This window comes from Takifugu flavidus, chromosome 17 (assembly GCF_003711565.1).
Source record: "Takifugu flavidus isolate HTHZ2018 chromosome 17, ASM371156v2, whole genome shotgun sequence".
Lineage (NCBI taxonomy): Eukaryota > Metazoa > Chordata > Actinopteri > Tetraodontiformes > Tetraodontidae > Takifugu > Takifugu flavidus.
The window spans coordinates 6,734,094-6,753,539 of record NC_079536.1 but is presented as its reverse complement, the minus strand read 5'-3'; the positions used below and the strand labels follow the sequence as shown (position 1 = coordinate 6,753,539).

At 40.4% G+C, this 19,446-nt stretch overlaps 1 protein-coding gene across 1 annotated transcript; it reads right to left on the bottom strand.

Moving 5' to 3' along the window:
- Window positions 1-9,489: 9,489 nt before the first annotated feature.
- Window positions 9,490-17,854, bottom strand: pdcd6 (programmed cell death 6). Its single transcript, XM_057012604.1, has 6 exons — window positions 17,614-17,854; window positions 15,219-15,280; window positions 12,895-12,939; window positions 11,796-11,954; window positions 10,405-10,514; window positions 9,490-10,236 (listed from the first exon to the last, which is right to left on the bottom strand). The coding sequence occupies exons 1-6, from the start codon at window positions 17,694-17,696 to the stop codon at window positions 10,138-10,140; spliced, it is 558 nt and encodes a 185-aa protein (XP_056868584.1). The 5' UTR covers window positions 17,697-17,854; the 3' UTR covers window positions 9,490-10,137.
- Window positions 17,855-19,446: the final 1,592 nt, after the last annotated feature.

Here is a 19,446-nt window from a genome sequence, read left to right as displayed (position 1 = left end):
GAGACCAAGATTTTGCCCTGTGCCTCCATCAATCAGGGGTCCTGAAAGAAGATACTCAGGTCTTAAATTGATCTTCACTATAAAGAATGGCAGTATATGATCCTTTTAAATAAAGGAGCCTGATTTGTAGTGGAACTGGAATAATAAAGCATGTGCTTTCATCTACTGATGGTTGCTTGGCTCGGCTGCATTATATACTGAATAGAACATTTAAAAATTCATAAAGAATTTTTCACATTTAGATCATTTCGTTCCTGGGAAAAATAAATCCATTGATTTACCATGGTGGTAGAAATGTAACCCATAATGCACGCTCCTTTGAGTTTTGTGAAGATAGATTATTGCTTGTGTCTCTCTGTCACACTCAAAAGAGCTTTCTGGCATCTGTCCGAGAGTCTAAAGAGCACCAGCTGCTAGTAGCATACTTTCTGCTCTTCCATGGTTCCAAGTTCTATGCCATGATCCCAAATCCTTAATTCCCCTAAGTCCTTGATTCCATCTGACCACCACTTATTAGATGCACATGTGTCAGACATGTTTTCATAACCTTGAATCCGCATGCAAGTTTCTTTTTCGCCTTCTCCTACAGTGTATTGTTGAAAAAGTGTGAACTGCTTTTTTTCCTCCATGTCATTCAAATGAATGAGACTGGAATGGCTTGAATGAATGCATGTGAGACCCATCCAAGGGCCTGCTGTGGGTTCATACACTCAGCACATATGGCACTCTGACAGACAGAAGACTGTGATTAAAGGGGACTACAATGTCAGTAAAACCCAGATTTCACTATAATTTTAAGTCCTCTATTAGAAGTAAGCATTCTACTGAACTTTGAATTGCAGACTGCCTCAACCCTCAGCATGAGGAACACAGCATACAAATATTCTAACGTCTATTTTAGAGTTCAATTATACGAACTTTGAGGTGCAAGTGTGGCTCATGTGGGTGTGAAGTTGCAGACCATTCCAGTAATAAGGGAGAAAACAACCAGTTAAAATTTGTCAAGGTTTGTGGATACTATTATGTCCACACTATGGTATTCTTGTTCTTTTTCTCGAAATAAACCACGTAGCTGTTTCTAACAGTGGAAACAGTAATTTGCCAAATTTATCTTTGGGATGAATTGCAAGCACAAAAACACTATATTGCACTTGTATTGCAACTATGTAGAGTAAACTTTCAACTTGTATTCATGATATTGGTTTGCAACACAGCGTCTAGCTGGTTCACCAACCTATCCATCACTTTGTCCTATTAGTAAAATTCTAAGGTAGTTCTAGTAAGCGGATTGTTAAATAACTTTTCTTAATTATCTTTTTTGATTCTGCTTTAATACTTCATTATTTTTGGATGGACAATTATTGTTTTCTTTTACTGTCGGAATTGAAGTGTTGGGTAAGACTAAGTAGAACCCTATAAGCTTAACTGAATACAGCAATAGCCAGAAATACTGAGAGCACATTTGAGACCAACTACAAAGCAGTAAGAGACATAACAAGACAGAGGACAAGAGAACGTTAGAGAGAGAGGGGTAGATAAAGAGTAAAGTTAACTTCTCGTCTGGCTTTGTTGTTGCCGTTGGCACCATCGCTATCAGCAAGCGGAAGGATCTCCCTCCTTATCCGCAGCTCTTGTCTCCTGCGCCTTCACCTCTTGCCCTCCATTCTGTATGATAATCTTGTCTCTAATGTGTCCCCTTTGCAGGAATTTACAAAGACCCGTGCTTGGCTCACGTGAATGGGTGCTGTGAGGTTAGCAGAATTCCCTTAAAGTAGCTTTAATTTAAAGGCACGCTAGGTCTGAGGGCTGATATGGAAAGTAACTTCTAATCTCTTATTCAAACCTTTATATGGGACATTTTCTAATAGTTGCCCAACTGAAAATGATCAGTGCAATATCGCACAACTAAAGGGTGGAAATTTCATCAATCATTTTCTGTAACTAGCCACATATATTGCATATGTGTCCTTAAATATGACAGTTTAAACCAAATAATTCCTGCTGATAATACATTGATTTACTATTTTCAAATGTACAGGAGCACATCACGATGTCCACGTGTAAGTGAAGCAGTTTCACTATCTTTGAGAAACTGTAGGTCTAGTTCACCTGGTTAATGTGTAGGAGAGGGTCAAACTGCTGCAGACACACAGACGAGCGCTTTAATCTAAGCATCTTAAAATGTGGTCCAAGAATTTTCAGCCAGGGTTAGACGCCTCAGTGTGTCACGTTTCACACTGAAGCGTTCTGCTCTGCTGCTGGTGCTGCTGGCATCTTCACCTCCTCAGCTGGAAATCCTCCACAATGGCATCCCATAAGGGTAACGTGGATCAGCTTGATGTGGAGCGGCAATTTCTGGATAAATCCAGAATAAAGTAGTGAAAGGGGGAAAATTACATACCCTAAGCTCCCACCCACCACACATATGTCACCCCTCTTCCCTGGCACGTGATTAAAGTAGGGGAACCAAAGCCTTCGCTAACGCTAACCCTAACCCAAACAGGCGAAGTTATTTGCTCGCTGTTTCTACCACAAGAGGGTTCTCAAGAGAGTCTGACTCTACCTTTCAGTTGTCCTTCAAATATATATTCTGAGTCATTGTGAGGATTAAGACTTTTGTCCTGGGCCTTTATTAAAGGCTATTTGGACAAATTCATTATTTAACTTTGGTTTGGAAAATCCTGGGTTTTATTTCTAATTGCTGTATAAATTGACTGTGAAGCAATTTTCCAAATACCAGGGAGCCTCTGAAAGTAATTTTGTCTTCATTCAAAAGGGGTCAAAAGCAGTGCTTGGTTTAGAAGTTGGACACGACTGGCAAATGTTTTTAAGCTGGCTTGAATTGGATGTTATTCTTGGACTGGATTTGATGGGATGTGTGTGAAAATTTAGCGCCACTTGTTTTATCCAAGAGCTGAATGGGATGTTTTGTATTTTAAACAGAAGAACAGGGGAGGAAGTGTTGTAACAATCCCACATTAACTCTGCACAACCATTAAAAGAGCAAAAAAATCTTGAACTAAGTATTTCGAACAGGTTTCCTTCTACTGCTCCAAAAGGTTGTTAAAGGTATGTTAAGAAACCAAAAATAACATCAGGGAATTAAGTCATTATGGTCATTTTTTTCCCTTAAAGCACTTGAAATTCATCAATTCATCAATAGTAGATCCCAGATCCATGTGATGCAACCAACTCGTCCTTCGGGCTCCCTTCTTTGCGGGGCTGTGGGGGCCCTGGAAGGGAAGCCACAGTTATGGGAGCAGACCATGTGTCCGAATGTTTGGCCCTCATCAGAGAGGTAAAATGAGTTTTCAAGTTTCCACTTTAAGACAACTTCTGCCACCTGAGCTTGACCCAAAAAGGCTTACAAAACATCACAAGGAAATAATTAATCAGACATTTAACAACTGTGCAACTCCACAGAGCTGCTCGATGTAATTGTCTCGGGTTTAATTGTTCAGTACTGGAAAAAATAAATTCTAATATTTGCTACTATGCATTTCTCTCACTAAGGTGATAGTTTATTCACTAACTATGTGAAATGTTTCACTCCAAGAGAGCTACATGGGCTTGTATGGCAACATCCACACAAGTCTTTCCTGTCTGTGAAGAGTCTCTGCCTTCAGAATATGGAAGAGGAGTGTTGACTGTATTTGCTTGGAGTTTCTTCAACACTTTTCGCCTCTTGAGAGAATTAAAGAAGCTCCTTGGATGAGAGGTGAAACATCTTCAAGAAACTCCACTCAACTCTCTTCTTACTTTACTTTTGGTCCAAATACTTTGACCTTATGTTTTCTCTATGGCTATTCAATCTATATTTTCAGTTCTTCAAGCAGCACAAACCCAATAATCCTCTACCAATTACAGATCGATACCATTCCACTATTGTGTATTCCATTTGTGACAACTCCATGATAGAAGAGAACAAATCAGATGCTACTTTTTGACACCTTTCAGTCCATTTAAATGTAGAAGGTTCCTAATTAAAGGTGCTAGAATGGTTTGCCATTATAGGCAGCATGAGTGGGGCATATATACTTCTGCTTAGTAAAGAAAACCCAGCGCATATACAGCTGGAGATTCAAAGTACTTCTTAAATACTATAATTGAGTCAGTGGCCAAAAACTGCCAGTAAGCTATGATGCCAAAAAAAAAAGGAAAGAGTTGTTTATGAGGAAATTGTGGGACATAAATAATATGTAAGCCCTGTTTGGTCACACACTGGAAAACTGGCAGTCACTTGCTTCCTCTTCTACTTATCAAGACTGACCAGCAGACGCTGACTTTGTAGTTAAAAGGTCACGTACATGCGGGTGTTATCGTACTATGACTCCATGGCTGCACACAAAACAAGAGACCGGTGTGATAAGTGAGGAGAAAGTAACAAAGCTGAAAAATAAAAACAGCATCAACTTCCTGTATGAATGCAGAGGAAGACAAAAATTGATGGACAGCCAGGAAAAAAAGGATCAAAAAGGGAAAAAATTGCTGGAAAAACAAATGAGAGGGGAATTATAAAAAGAAAATATATGTATATATAGATATGGCTGTAGATATAGATATAATAGAAATGTAGTGGCAGCCATTATTTCTAATAAAGTGGTACTGAACCCGCTGGCCCTGCAGCCATATACGAACTAAAAAAATACTCCTAACATCAATTTACAACTCAATTTTTGCTGTTGTTGCTAATCAGGCCAGCATGACCGTTTGTAACATGACAGCAACATGACCTTGACAGCTCCAAATTTATAATCTGGCGTAAAAAATAAACCCCCAAATTGTTTTCTTATTCAGTAAAGTATTGGAAAGGTTCTGCTGACGCTACCGTGTAAAGCTAGTGTTTTCAGAGGAAAATCACTTATCGGGGATAATCAAAGGAAAGGACTGTCAAACCCTTAATCAATATTAATATGCCTCATTTAATATAGTGGTATTATATACATGGACACTGGCCACTGCGGTCAGTAGTTTACACAGGATGTAAACTAGAGGACACAAAAGCTGCAAAAGGCACATCAAAATGTAGAATAGACAGCATATAAAGGGCACTGTATGGAAGATAGAAACTAAAATCTACAAAGTATGCATTTTTGCCCTTTTGATTTCCATACTTTATTCATTGCAGTAGTTCTAGATTCCTAAAGAGATGCAGTTTAGAACTATGTGGAAAGGAGGTTTGAAAATGAGCAAAAGGTGCACCAAAACCTGTGAAGAATCCATTCTGGTTTTGTTTTTTGGCAAAAAAAGCCAGTTTATTCCACTCTGGGATGAAAGCACAGCACTTACAGTGAACCCCTGGTGACATCTTGCTCCACTTTGGGGGAGCCTGTGTGATTGGCTTTGTCAGATCATAACTGGTAATAATGACCTCCTGGAGGAGACCACATTATAAAGTATAACACTTGGAAAGTCAGAGAGGAAGAGATATTATGAGGATGAAAATAAAAAACAATTGGTTGAGCTGCAGTCTTAGGGTTGCTTTAGGGTGGCTCTAGATCATACTTGTTTGAAACCCACACACGCACGTACGAGCACGCACATGCGTCCTTGTTCTTGTACTTCTTTGTCTGTGAGGACTTTCAAAGGCATAACCATCCCAACAAACCCTCTGATTCCATCAATAACCCCAACCTAAAACCATTTCTAACCTCAACCTTAAAACAGGCCCAAGCAGTTGTAGCCACTTAACAGTTGTTGCTAATGTGACAGGTTTGTCACTAATAGTTGGTTTGCACCTCATTGGAAGGAGTGGAGGTATTGTTAATATTAGGGTAAATTGTAATACTTAATAATAATTATATATACTTGTATACATAGTCATGCATAATGTTAAGTGTCTAACATGCAGACAGAGCTACAGTATGTAGAAGGTTAGTCAATTCAGGGGGGATGTCATTTTCATACATGGATGGATGGATGGATGGATGGATGGATGGATGGATGGATGGATGGATGGATGGATGGATGGATGGATGGATGGATGGATGGATGGATGCTAGGCCTCAGAGGACCTTGTCAGAAGGTCAGAAGAAGAATTTTAAAAATGATCCTACATTTAATAGGCAGCCAATGAAGAGACGCCAGTACAGGAGTCATGTGATCTATGTGTTTTATTTTGAAAACTAACTCTCCTCATTTCGGGCCACTTGCTCTCGTGTGTCCTCCCCGATTCCTGATTATTTCCACCCGTTCTCCATGTGTACAGATGTTCTGTGCCTTCCCAGAGTGTTTTGTGCTGTTGTGCTGTGTCGCTGCTGCAGATGAGCCTCTTCTCACTTGTGTTGATTAAGAGAGGTGATAGTTTCTGAAAGCATTTATACGCCATTTGTAGAGCCAGCAGTATTTTTTCCATTTGTTTTTGGCAGGGACTTTTTTCTTAGTTAACAAGTCTTTTTCTTCTTTTGGGGCGATTTTGATTTGGAATCCTTCAGTTTTGGGTTCTTTCCTACATCAGGGGTGATATTGGTTTTTGTCAAGGAACTCGTTGATCCTGTCAAGGTCAGAAGGTGGCGTCGTTTCAAAAGCCAAATTTCAGCGTTGATAATTGGTTGTATTTCTTGCAGGTGGATGATGAATTTTAATTCCATTTTTTCCAGCTGTTTGTTGTCCAGGAAACAGTAAAGGTCTCTGTAATAACACTAGGATCCTCAGTGTTGGTTAATCACAAAACGCCTGCTACCATTGGCCGAGTTGGTTAATGGATCGATGTTGCTCACCTATTTTTAATATTTTTATCAATCATGATGTTTTTGTGTCATAGACTGTTCAGTGTGATGGTAGTTTTGTTCAAGCTCTGCTGCAGCAGAGGAAGCTGATGACTTTTCATTATCACAGAAGATGTTTTGAGGAGGCTTCATGCAGTGAGGATGAGGACGATGAGAAGATGAATCTGGTGAAGCCAGTATTCATAAGGCGGTATGATCAGAAACGCTAGTTGGACGTGATTCACAGAATCCACCCTAAGCTCAGAAGTCACGGTCCGGCTCCGATGAGTGAAAAGGAACAGAAAAGGACCAAGAGTTGTAAATCGAAGAACTAAAGAAAAAGGAGAAAGTGTTCAACAAGGGAAGTTTGAAGGTTTGGAGACTTGCAGCGAAGGAAATAAAAGCCAAATCCTGAGGAAATCTAATGAAACATTAAACCTAAACATAAAGAATGCCAGCATTATTATATCGGACCCAAAATTACCCCAGATGTTGTAAAGAAGATAGACGTGCGCAGCATTTGGTCACCTTGTTTGTGACCTTGTTCCGTTCAGAACTGAAGAAGCCTTGTGGAGAGAAGATGAAACAAGTGCAGGCAAAGCAGAGATCTTCATTTGGATAACTATGACCTGATGATTGAGGATCTACACAGACATCTGTGATGATAATTTTTTGCCAAAGACGAGGAGCTCGGGTTTTTCATTGTTTCGTTTCAGGAAGTGTGAAGTGAACCAGGATTCAGGTTAGGGAGGAGAGTGGAGTCTGCTTCGCTGGATAGAGATAACTGGGAAGGGGATATTGAAATTGTGAAAGATGTTGCCAAGGGGGAGGAGGTGAGTGATGAAGAGAAGGGGCTCCATCACTGTGTCACACCTGTAGAGGCGGGGCAGCGGATCAGAACGATTTTAGCTGAATGAACTGAGTTCCCTCAGGTCGATGAGGGTGAGGATGAAGAGCAGACCCCAGTCGGCTGCAGTGGTCATTGGTGATTTTGTATCATTGTCTCTCCCCCGTCAAAAAGGTCTAAAACTTACAATTTAATACGCAGACTTACATAACATATGCAAAAACATGTATGAGCAACACAGTCGCTGCACAGTATTAGACTGGTTGAGATCATACATAGATAGATAGCAGTTTGCTCACGTTCATTATGGTTCCTCTTCATATAGTCATGGAGTTCCACAAGGTTCTCTCCTCTCCTCTCCTCTCCTCTCCTCTCCTCTCCTCTCCTCTCCTCTCCTCTCCTCTCCTCTCCTCTCCTCTCCTCTCCTCTCCTCAACAACCTTCACTCCCACATCCTGTCTCAGAATAGGTCACAAGCATTGAGGTCTACAACACCGTCTCTGACAAAGAGCACACTTCCAGCAGATCTCTGCAGGACTGTCATCTCACCACTGTTCTTCTTCATTAAGTGTCCTAACGACACAGCACTCCTGTCACTGCTATCAGGCCCTTCACAAGACCACACACCAGTTCCTGTGTGACAACTCCAGTCTGTAGCTGAACATCAACAAAATAAGAGTTAATAACCGTCTCCAACAAACAGCAAGCTGACATCTACAGTCACCCCCACTATCCATGGCATGCCTGTTGAGCTCGTTGACGAGCATGAATACCTTAGAGCCATCCTCAGCAGCTCACTGAACTTCTCCTCTAACACAGAGAAGATCCTCAGGAAATATCTCCAGAGACAAGGACCTCCTAAAGAATCTCAGTTTGTCTGGAGTCTCCTCTGGACATTTTACTGCTCCAGCCTTCTCAATCTCCTGCTGTTCGCTTCAATCAGCGTCCAAAACAGAAATGACCTGCAGAGCGCTGTCAATGTCTGCTCCCAAATCATTTAACCACCTCTGATGAACTTCTGTCATGAACGCTAGTTCACCAGATCATTAAGGAGCCCTCACACTGTCTGTGCACTGTCTTCGAGCAGCTCCCATCAGAACACAGGACACTCTGTGTCCTGCATAGAGGACAGCGTAGTGTCCTCACACTCTATCCGCTGTGCTGTGGATTTTCCACAACCCCTTTTTTACACCGTGATATTCCACACGCTGCATTTATTTACCTATACTCGATTTGCATATTTATTTATTGCCTATATGTTCTGTTTGTGTCTACTGTAATGTTGCTATGATGCCTGCCTTGAAGTGTCCAAGAGGGAACCAAATAAGTTTCTTGAAATTGAAGGTTTAGGGATAAATGATAAGGTCAGAATGAGTGATGAAGTCAATAACAACACTAACTTCATGATGTTGGCAACGTCTCAATGCGACACAAACCTGGTGCACTTATGAAAATGACTACAATTCCGTATGTCTCTGCTGCCCCCTACAGTCGACACTGTATTTATGTACATTTCACTACGGCAGTGTGATTTGTTCATTTTTATTTTAAGTACTACAGATTATATTAATACTACATAATACATTTTGATATTAATACTTAAAGGAAATGTCACAGTGATGTACAGTGGATTGGTGATTTTGAATTCAGTGGTTAATTTACTATTACATTGACAAAAGAAAACAAGTTTAAACGTCTTAAGATGTTATAAACTCAGCTTCGGTAATGAAATCATGGGATGTATGTTATGGAGCCACTTCAACACTAATATGAAAAGGCAACATTTCAATAATAATTAATAATTTCCACAGAAACGGAAATGACAGATGGTTGAGGCACATATAGTAAGTTATAAGTTATAACTTATAAGTGTTTTAAGTGTTTTCTCTGCTGCTCTATTTACAGTATTGGCACATGATAAAAAATGGACTCAAAATGATGAATGTCAGTTTTTAATAAGATTTATAATAAGATTTACCTTTTTTCTTTTTACACATGTAAGGCATCATGCACAAAAATAAACCATTCTAAAGACATTATGCTTATCCTCAGAGAAAACAATCTCTTCTAACATTTGCAGTTAAAATAACATTGTACAAATATGCCGTGTTAGCTGGCACGTCTTGGATTTTTAAATCATTACATTACCTGCTGTAACTGTTGTGTAAACATAGCTTTGAGCAAATTACGGCCGAGGAGACAAAAAATTAAGGGAAAACATGCTTGAAGATGGGCTTAAGTTTCCCTGAAAACCATGCAACACATTAAATATTTACATTGCACAACTTTGACTGTTCAATTTTTTTCCTCTTTTCAATCTTTAAAATTAAGACGTTTGAAAATGTGTCAACAACATATGGAGCCTTGACTGGGCATTAAAGAAGTACACTTTATCCAAGGAGTATGAAATCCTCAGTCGCTGTTTTCCCACATATGATCATATATCTGTGATGCCTCACGGCCCAGCTGAGGATGGCAATTGGTTTTGAACCAGAAAAAAAAGAGCTGTTTCCACCATGACAGCCATAGACGGGGTTTGGCACAGGCGTGTCCAGTTGTGCTCTTTTGTGATGGCCATTGTGCATTATACTATATTGAAGACCATGGATAAATACTGTTCATATGAAACTTGGATCCAGCCATCCTGGTCTGTGTCGTACCTCCTGAAAATATCAGTCAACCTCTGTGGGGAAAAAAAGGAACAAAAATTAAATAACTTTTTAACCTTGGCTGAACAACAACACTCATATTTACATAATTCACCTGATGGAACTCAGATCTGGATCCATTTCTATGTTATAAATTCTTTTACAGGTGTAAAAATGCTGTTTGTTGTGTGCGATTCGGTTACCTGTAGTACAATGCAACACTGGATGAAATCATCAAATGCGACTTGTCCCTTCCTCTGACGGTCAAACTTATCTATGAGCGTGCCGTAGAACTGCTCTGACAGGCGGTAACCTTGAGGGGGGGAAAAAAAACAAACCTATAACTACCACAACTACAGCAAAAAAAATTTAATTGAAACAAAATAGATCCTTAATAGATCTTAAACGAGTAGATTTTAAACCTTTTTGAAAATGAATAATTTATTACAATGGGTGTTTTCCTGATTCCGAACTAAAAAAAGAAAATAACATGGGCCCGGATTTACCGAGATTTTCAGAGCTCCGAACGTAGCCTGGAAATTTTAGTAAGGAATCTCAGCTTAAGAGTGACTTAGGAAGTTTCTGGGAGCAACTCTTAACCATCAGGGGAGGGGAACGTGGATCTAAGTGAGGATGTGGGGTTGACCCCGCTGCTAGGTGACAAGGTCTTCCGGAAGCTGTTACAAATACAAATGTGCTCCGATTGATGAATGGAAAATGAAATAAGCAATTATCTAACTTTAAACTTCATTAAAAATGTAACATGATGATGGTGAAACAGCAAAATAAAAACAAGTTACACAGGTTCAAATTGTTTGAATGGGTCTCCTTCAAATATTACAACATTGATCTGCTTATTGTTATGTTTACTGGTCGTGCTGGTAACTTTACTTTACTTAATCTATTTGATATTAATAGTGGGTGCAGACTCAGCAACGATGATTACTGGCATCCTGAGAAAAGCAGTTCAATTGTAGCTGAGCTGCTGGAGGAGAAAATGGAAGTTTAAAGAGCAAAATTCAGTCCTAAGATCACGGCACAAGCAAAAAGGTAGCCTTAGGGGCACAGTTCCCAACAAATAGATGAGTTATTCCCTCTCCCTTTATGCAGAAGTAAAGAGTGTGTGGGGACATGCTGTGATCCGAAGCGAGAGTGAGAGCAGCACACAAAGTAGTGGTTAAACTTTCTTATATAGTGCGTATTTATATGGAGGAAATGTGTAAATTCTATATTTATATGGCAATTGTTACATATCAGATACAAGCTATATATTTATACAGATGCTTATATGTATATGCATATGGATATTGGAGAGAGTTGCAAATAATATATAGATATATTGTTTAATATAAGCAGAGAATTGATCCTTCCTTCTCCCTCCTCTTAACCAATATCCACCTTAGGAGGAACTTTTATCTTACCAAGGGAAAATTCTAAAAATTCAAGGAATTCTAAGAGTTTTCTTTAAATGATGCCAGAGCAGCTTTTATTCTTCCACTTCCTTGGGAATATGGGTCCTGGCCTTCAGTCAGGGAGAGCCAACCCTCCCAGAGACAGCCTGCATTCAAAATAACGTGCATACTTTTCTGCTTACCAAATCCAGTCAGCGCTTGTCGGAGCTCGTTCTTATCGATAAATCCAGAATTGTCTCTGTCGTAGGTCCTGAAGATGTTTTGCCAGTCTGTGATATATTTCCACACCCCAGCAAACTCGTTGAAGTTCACTCCCCCTTTATTTTCTCTGTCAAACATGGCTGGAAAAGAGGGGGAGACATTAGTTTTACGATGACATGTCTGGTTGAAGTGAACATGAAGTCCTCTAAAACCTCCTAGATCGCTCTGTTGATCTTAGCTTTGGTGGAAAACTGGGCCATAACTTCAGTGGATGGTTTGACCCTGGAATATGGCAGTTGTAGTTCATGTCCTGATACATCCATGTGTGGTGGCTCTGGATCCACTAATGTCAGCTGCAGTCTGACCCTTGTGGCTCTCCCACATGTTCTTGAATGGGACTGTTTCGTGACCATTTTAAATTTGTAGTTATCCCTCTTGTGCCACTTTTTTTCCTTTCCATATAACTTCCCATGGCTGTACTTGGATACTGGAAACAGCCAGCTACTGTCGGAGGATCATCTGTGCCTCAGCCTCGCCCTGCTGACCCAGACCTAAAGCCCACGCTCAGACTCAGGAACCCTTTGCAAATGTGTTGGGTTGTTTAGCTAATTATAGCACGATATGATTTAAATCGCAATTTACTAATATTGTCAGACGTAGAAATTTAGGTTTCTATAAGCTGTGAGCCATAATCAAACACATCTGTTTCAGATTTTTAACGGAATCACTCAACTTAATCCACGTTTTGGTTCTGTTCTTCATCTATACTGCAAAGTTGAAGGTTTTAGTATTAGCTGTGCATTAGTTTTTGGAGTGTAAACTGCTGATATGTGGAGGTTGTGTCAGACACCAGTTGTTTTTTAAGAGGAGCTTTCCCAGTGTTCCTGTATCCCAGAGATTCTCTCTCATTATCTTATTGATGGCTGCAGGTTTCCACTAATACTTCTCTTACCCCAAGACAAAGGTGAGATTTGTTTCTGACCAGCCAATATTGTAAATGAGGAACCTAACTTTGCAAATCATCCAAAGACAATGGGTATTTTGTGTGTGCACTGGGCAGCTGTGTCAGTGGCAACTTACATATGATGGAACGCACAGTCACTGGGTTGAAAGGAGTCCATGTTCCTGTGACAGAAAAGATGTAAGCGACATGTTCTCTTGAACACTTTACCCAGCAGAACCCCCAACTGTCCCCAGCACCAGCATGTAGAGTTTGAACTACAACCCACCAACGTCTCTGTCACCATGCAGATGCTTGTTTGACAAAGGAAACATCTTTAAGTCTTTACATCGTTGTTGTCAGAACATAGAAAAGAATTAAGAACATTTAGCCAGGTGTTGCACCAGAACCTGTGCAGGTCTACCAGCTCTGGAGTTTTCAGCCCTATTCAAGTTGAACATTTCAAACCCTTTTATGCATTTTCAACGAACTGCAAAATGTAACTACATACCTACAAAGTCAGAAATGTTACACCATCAAAAAAGGAGTCAAAAGTAAATACGTAATGACCTCGCAGCCACACCAATCCATTGATTCGCATGTTTTTCCACAAGTAATAGGTTGAGGTCACTGACATTTTCCTAACAGACTGCAGAGGTATGAGGAGGTAAATATGACTTGGATGTTTGTGTAGGTCTTGCACAATTCACCGTCTGTCGAATCGGCACACAAGCTTCTCTCAATGGCAAATTCAACTGCCGGTGGTGAGTGGGAGAGAGGGAAGGAGGAGGGGTAAGAGAAAAGGGAGCTGGGAAAATCATAGCAAGGCTGGTGGAAAAACAAAGTGACCACAGTCTACACACATGTATAAGAGCTGTGCTGAGCCTGAGGGAGACAGAGAACATACTGTATACACTTGGCATATAGATCGTCACTCCACAGCTTTGGGAAAATAAAAGAGCTACTCAGTAAATAGGGAGGATTTATCAACACCACGTAGATGCAAATTTATCCGAAAAAATATTTTCTTTTATTTTCTGTATCTTGGGTAAAAGCAAAGATTTTAAGTATTGTTACATATTTTGCACATTTAGACTACTCTATATAGCATGCAATGGTTCATGTTAATGTGTTTATCAAATTTCATTGTTTTGTATGAAAACCTTGCGTAAATATTCTGCCAGTTTTTTATGCTATAGATGCTATCTAATTAAGTTGGTCTGCAGCGTTTTCAATTCTATATTAAATGAAGACTAAATAATAATAATAACTATTAAAAATGAGAACCTCAGTGTCCACCGATTGTATTTATTTTTGTTGGTTTATTTTCACCATCTACATTCTAAGAGATGATTTCAGTTTTCTTCTATCCACGGCACCTATGGTGAATTTAGATCCACTGCCTGTCAAAAGATGACGGCAGTCTACCCAAAACCCAATCATAATTCATGATACCTGCCTAGCTCAGCGTATGAGCCAATCGCTGCCAACTTAAATAAAAAGAGTCACCTTCCCCGGGAAGAAATAAGGATTTAAGTCTGCATTTTAGCAGTTTCATCATCATCAACAGTTTCATCCGGCAAAAAACAAAAATATCTGTGTGCAGGAGAACATTGCAGTGTTCACCACCCTATGTGACCAAGAGGGGACAAAAATTAAATAAATGACCGCGATACTGAAATTCTACAGCAAATGAATCCTAAACCTGATGTGGAAAAGAGGAAAATGTCTAACCCTGGGATGAGTTTGAGCCTGGTCAAGTGTATACATAAAAAGGCATATATTAGGAGCCTAGTACTGTTCTTAGACCAGACAAATGAAGAGCAACTTTATCTAGCAGCAGACCGTAGCCTTTAATAATGATCTTTTTGGATATCAAAAGGTGGCAGCTTTGTTTTCAAACTACAACAGCAACATTTTTGAGAATTTGGAATTCTTCCACATTAATACAAATTTACAGAAGAGGTAAATCTTAAAACCCGTGGAGAGAAAGATCTGTAAGCTGATCTGATGAGTAACCAAAGAACTGACATATTTACTGCATCCAATATTCATATTTTAGCACCAGTATCAATCACTTCCTGTTTGCTGAGTATGATGCAGCTTGTGAATGGCAAAACTGCCGGTACAGCGAAGCATATTCATCAGAGCTTCACTGGTAACCATTTACCTACATCTGTTATCCTGGAATAAAAATAACTTTCGATTCTATTGGTATATTTTAATTCACCTGCAGGGTGCGGCAGGATAAAAATAAAATCCCTCACCATTTCCTGCCTAGGCTGGAATCAAAGAAGAGCAAGTGTGTAAACTGGCGAAAGGAAGAGGTCTAAATGATTAAATAAAATGGAATGTTGACAACAAAGTAGCACAGAGGAAAGAAGATGAAACAACAGAAGACAAAAGGAAGGGAGTTACACATCACATGTAAACGGAGGCAGGAATAAAAAAGCCCTGTACTTACCGTTAGATAAAGCCTGTTGAAGCTCTGAATCTGATATCACACCACTTCTGTCCTTGTCCACCCTGGGGAGAAAAATAAGATTAGATCGCATCCCCACGTCAAGTCCGCACACAATAGCAGTGGACATCACCAGTCACCAGCAGAAACTTTATCCTTCCACGCACGTGTCTGTCCCTTTGTAATTCACTGAGAATCAATGGAGCTCTGATTAGGACACACACTTGAAGCTCTTTAGAGCTCCCAAAGGTAACCTCTGGGAGTGTGTGTATTCTCCACTGTACAAGTGGTGACAAGCCCAAGCTATTTCAGTCAACAGCATATGTTTCCAAAGGGGTAGAAAAGAGTAAAACCAGTAAATACCTGGGATAAAAATAAATGTTTCCATTCGTAAATTGGGAAAAAATGAATCAGAGCACTTATTAAGAGTAACGCACCCTGCAAATAAAGGTTTGAAAAAAAAATATAAAATAGATTTTACTTTTTACTGTACTGTAGAAAAATCTGAACAAAAAATCCATGGCAATATTCCCGCTGTAGACCTTTACTGTCCAAATTGTTTGATTTTATTCAATAAATGCGGCAAATATCATTAGGTGGCGTGATGAACGTTCATTTTACGTAACATATTTGTGATAGCTCAGGAGGGCCTAAAATAGTCTTTCCATCTGTCATCACCTTGTCACCAACATCCAGTTGAATCATGGAAAAGACAGCAGACAGCATTCTTGGAAAGTGTGTCAGTGTCAGGCGAAGGGGGAAAACCCATTTTAAAAAAGAGCTAAATTGGACACTTGTTAAACTACTCTCCAAACACAAAGCTGTGGAAAACTCTTATAACACACAATCTCTTCATTTTAAGACCAAAGCCACATTTTCTTGAAAATTAGCCCCTGTCAAAATACATTAACATGTTGACACACAGTGGTTGTTTCAGTGACTCAGCGGTTCCTAAGCAACATGACTCGCCAAAACGATTACAACAGAGTGGGATTGGCACAGTTGGAATACCAGCGGAGGAATGGGAGGTGACGGGGGAATCCTGCTCAGACAAAACCTGCCCCAAGTGTGACGGGACGGTGCGAGCCACTGCCCCCACTGTGCTGCCCTGTGGAACTTCTGCCCACATGATAGATTAACTAATCATTTAAATAATTAGGTCAAGATTATGGTGGCCTCTTTGGGGAGAATGACTCCTCATCAAGCCTTTATGAATAAGATAATAATTATCTAATGTAGAACTATATCTTTTACGCAAATCATGTTATTTACCTTACGGGCCGGGCACAAACATTTTGACATCCACTTACGAGGAAAGCAGTCAAGCAAGAAAATAGTTTCACTTATCTTGTTCCAACATAGTATAATAGAAAAAAGAAAAAGTACACAGTGGAGGGGGAGGGGAATCAGAGGTATAGAGAATAATAACCCTAAACTATAAAATACTATCCATTTTTAGACCGACATAAATGTGGTACAAGAGAAACCTTCTGTAGGAAGTTGGTTCAGAGCCACCGTTGATCACGTGACTGAGGGAATTCCAGCAGCAGGCCAAAGTTCATTAGCATTCGTCCTAAAAATCTGCCATTTGCAAGTTTAAATGTTCCACATGGATATTTATAAGAGTCATAGGAAGTGCTGTGAATGAAATGGAGAATAAAATATGTGTATATTATCTAAATATGAGACGGCACCATGAGTAGCTAAGCAGATTTCTGGGGTTTGGGGGGTCACCAACAAATAATCTGCTTCAAGTCGTGCCAGCATCTCAATAATTAAAGAAACTATAGCAGTAGGAGCAAAATTCTTCTGCAGTGTTACATAACTTCGTGGTTGCCACGGGCTAAAGTGTATGGCATGTTTCCCTTTGCCTTGAATTGCGACCCTTCCGACTGCAAACGCCCGCTCGAGAGGCGACGAGGTGGGCAGCAACTCTGGAACCAGCTGCCTCCAACAGTCCGGTTCTACGGGGGTTCTGCTGCGAGGACGGGAAAGCCCGACGGAACTGTGCACTTTAGGCTTGGATCTTGGAGGTGCATTGAATGCGAAACCTCCAAGAATCCGTGACGGACCCCTGTTGGAAGTCTAACTGCTTTCTGGGCCAAAACATTGATAAAATCCCGTTTAATGAGAACGGTTTGCGGAACCATGAATCGAAACTACCGTAAACTGGACATTATGACGTGTAATTGGAATTGGCTGGGCGTTATACAAGGACTTCACAACGTACTGTTTTCACTGTTTAAGGCTAAAAGCAAATTTCAAACTGAGTTCAGGCGAAACGGAAAATACTTAAGGAGCCAGTCTCCCTCTTTTTTTCCTGTCCACACGAGTAAAAAGAGCAGTTTTCCACTGCGGGGCGCAGTGACAGCAGCCAAACATCCAACCCCCCACTCACCTCTGAAAGATATTCCACAGAAAACCCTGGTCCGGGGGGCTGTGGATGTGCGGGGGAGCCTTATACGGGCTGTGATATGCCATCTTAAAAGGAGTACTCTGTGGAAATTGTGCTACCAACGCCGACTGACCACCGTCACTCGCTGCTGCAGTTCATGAAAAGAATTCAATCTGACTCTGTCAAACGTTCAGTCGTTCCTGCCTCCTCCCGCACGGGGGCGTGGCCATTCATTCAACCACTTCCGGGAAACGCTGTGACATCACGCTTTCCACTGCGCATGCGTCGAAACTGATTGAGATTAAAAATAATCGGCGCCTCGAAGTTTAGTGACAGTGGTCATAAGCTTAATGAGCAATTAATGTCGTTTACGTTTGATGTCTTATTTGAGCATCTCATTCGTTAAAGGGGTAATCTGTACATTTTGAAAGGTTTGAAATAATTCATGAGCATTTAAGTAAGCTGAAAAAATAAGATGATAATACTGATAATATTTTGAGTCTTTTAATGCTTGCTTTAAGGGTTAATTAGAAGCAAAATTATCTTTAAGTTTATTGACCTGAGTGCCTCAAGAACATGTTTAGGGCTAAACTGCTTATGTCAGACGAGCTAATGACATATAGTTAATTTCTAAGTAATTCATTTGTCAGATGTAAAAACTCACTCTGAAGTAGCTTTCAAATGGCAGAACCAGAGCAGATAGATGAGCATGATGATGCACAAGTAGTCCAGTTTGAAGAGCCTCGTAGAAGTGAAAGAGACCGCACATTAACAGAAAAGAATTTCACAAGGAAAAGACTAAAGGGCTACTTCTACGCTTTGACAGCATTTATGACCGCTGGAAAGCTCTCAGCAAGGTTGCGAAAAGGTCAGTAATAAGACAGGACCCCAGCAACATTCTAGAAGAACGTATCAGTACTGTTCAAAGGGAGTTGTCGGAGCTGAATATTGTTTATGATGAATATCGGAGGATTGACAGCCCAGAACATGAAATGCGCTGCAAGATGGATAAGTGTGTATCTGTCACAGGGATTGTGGTTCAGAATGCCCAATTTCAAATGCAAGGAACAGCAGAGAGGATTGTTTGGCCTGATGCTGGTTCTGTATTTGCGTCATCTGTATCAAGCGGCTCACATTCAGCCTCTAAGTATTCTAAAGCTAATTCTGTTGTCTCTAATGTATCCTCAGCCAAAAGACAAGAAGCTGCAGCAGAATATGCAGCCACACTAGCTGTACTGAAGATTATGGCTGAACAAGAGGGTCACCAAGAGAAACTGCAAAGACTTGAGGCCGAGGACAAGCTGATAGCTGCAGACCAAGAAGCAGCTGCAGTATCTCGCCGTCTACAAGTAGAAAAGGGAGAAACTGAACGCAAAATAGAAAGAGAGAGAAAAGAAGCTGCACTTTTAAAGCAACAAGTAGAAGAAAGTGCAGCAAGAAGAGGTCCAAGAGGAAGCATTCAACTCTGAGATCAAAGGTATAAAGCAATGCAAGGAAGTAAGACCTAAGGATAAAACAAACAAGTTACACAAGCTAAGTCCATTCTTGGATGAGCATGGTGTGCTCAGGGTAGGAGGACGTTTGACAAGGTCTAGTCTTCACCCACATGTCAAGCATCCTGTCATTTTGCCTAAGACAAGCCATGTATCTTCTTTACTCATCAAGCATTACCACCAAAAGGTGCATCATCAAGGAAGAGGCATAACTGTAAATGAACTAAGATCGAGTGGAATATGGATCATAGGCTGCAGCAGTGCAGTTGCCTCACACATCCACAAATGTATGATGGGCAGAAAGTACAGAAGAAACACACAAGATCCAAAGATGGCAGATTTG

What these genes read in the sequence shown, in the direction of transcription:
- pdcd6 (XM_057012604.1), bottom strand. Translation starts at nt 17,696, where the DNA reads ATGGCATATCACAGCCCGTATAAGGCTCCCCCGCACATCCACAGCCCC. An exon ending in GACTGTGCGTTCCATCATAT is followed by an intron (nt 11,955 to 12,894) that starts GTAAGTTGCCAC and finishes CCTCTTTTCCAG; the next exon opens with CCATGTTTGACAGAGAAAAT. An exon ending in ACAAGCGCTGACTGGATTTG is followed by an intron (nt 10,515 to 11,795) that starts GTAAGCAGAAAA and finishes CCCCCCCTCAAG; the next exon opens with GTTACCGCCTGTCAGAGCAG.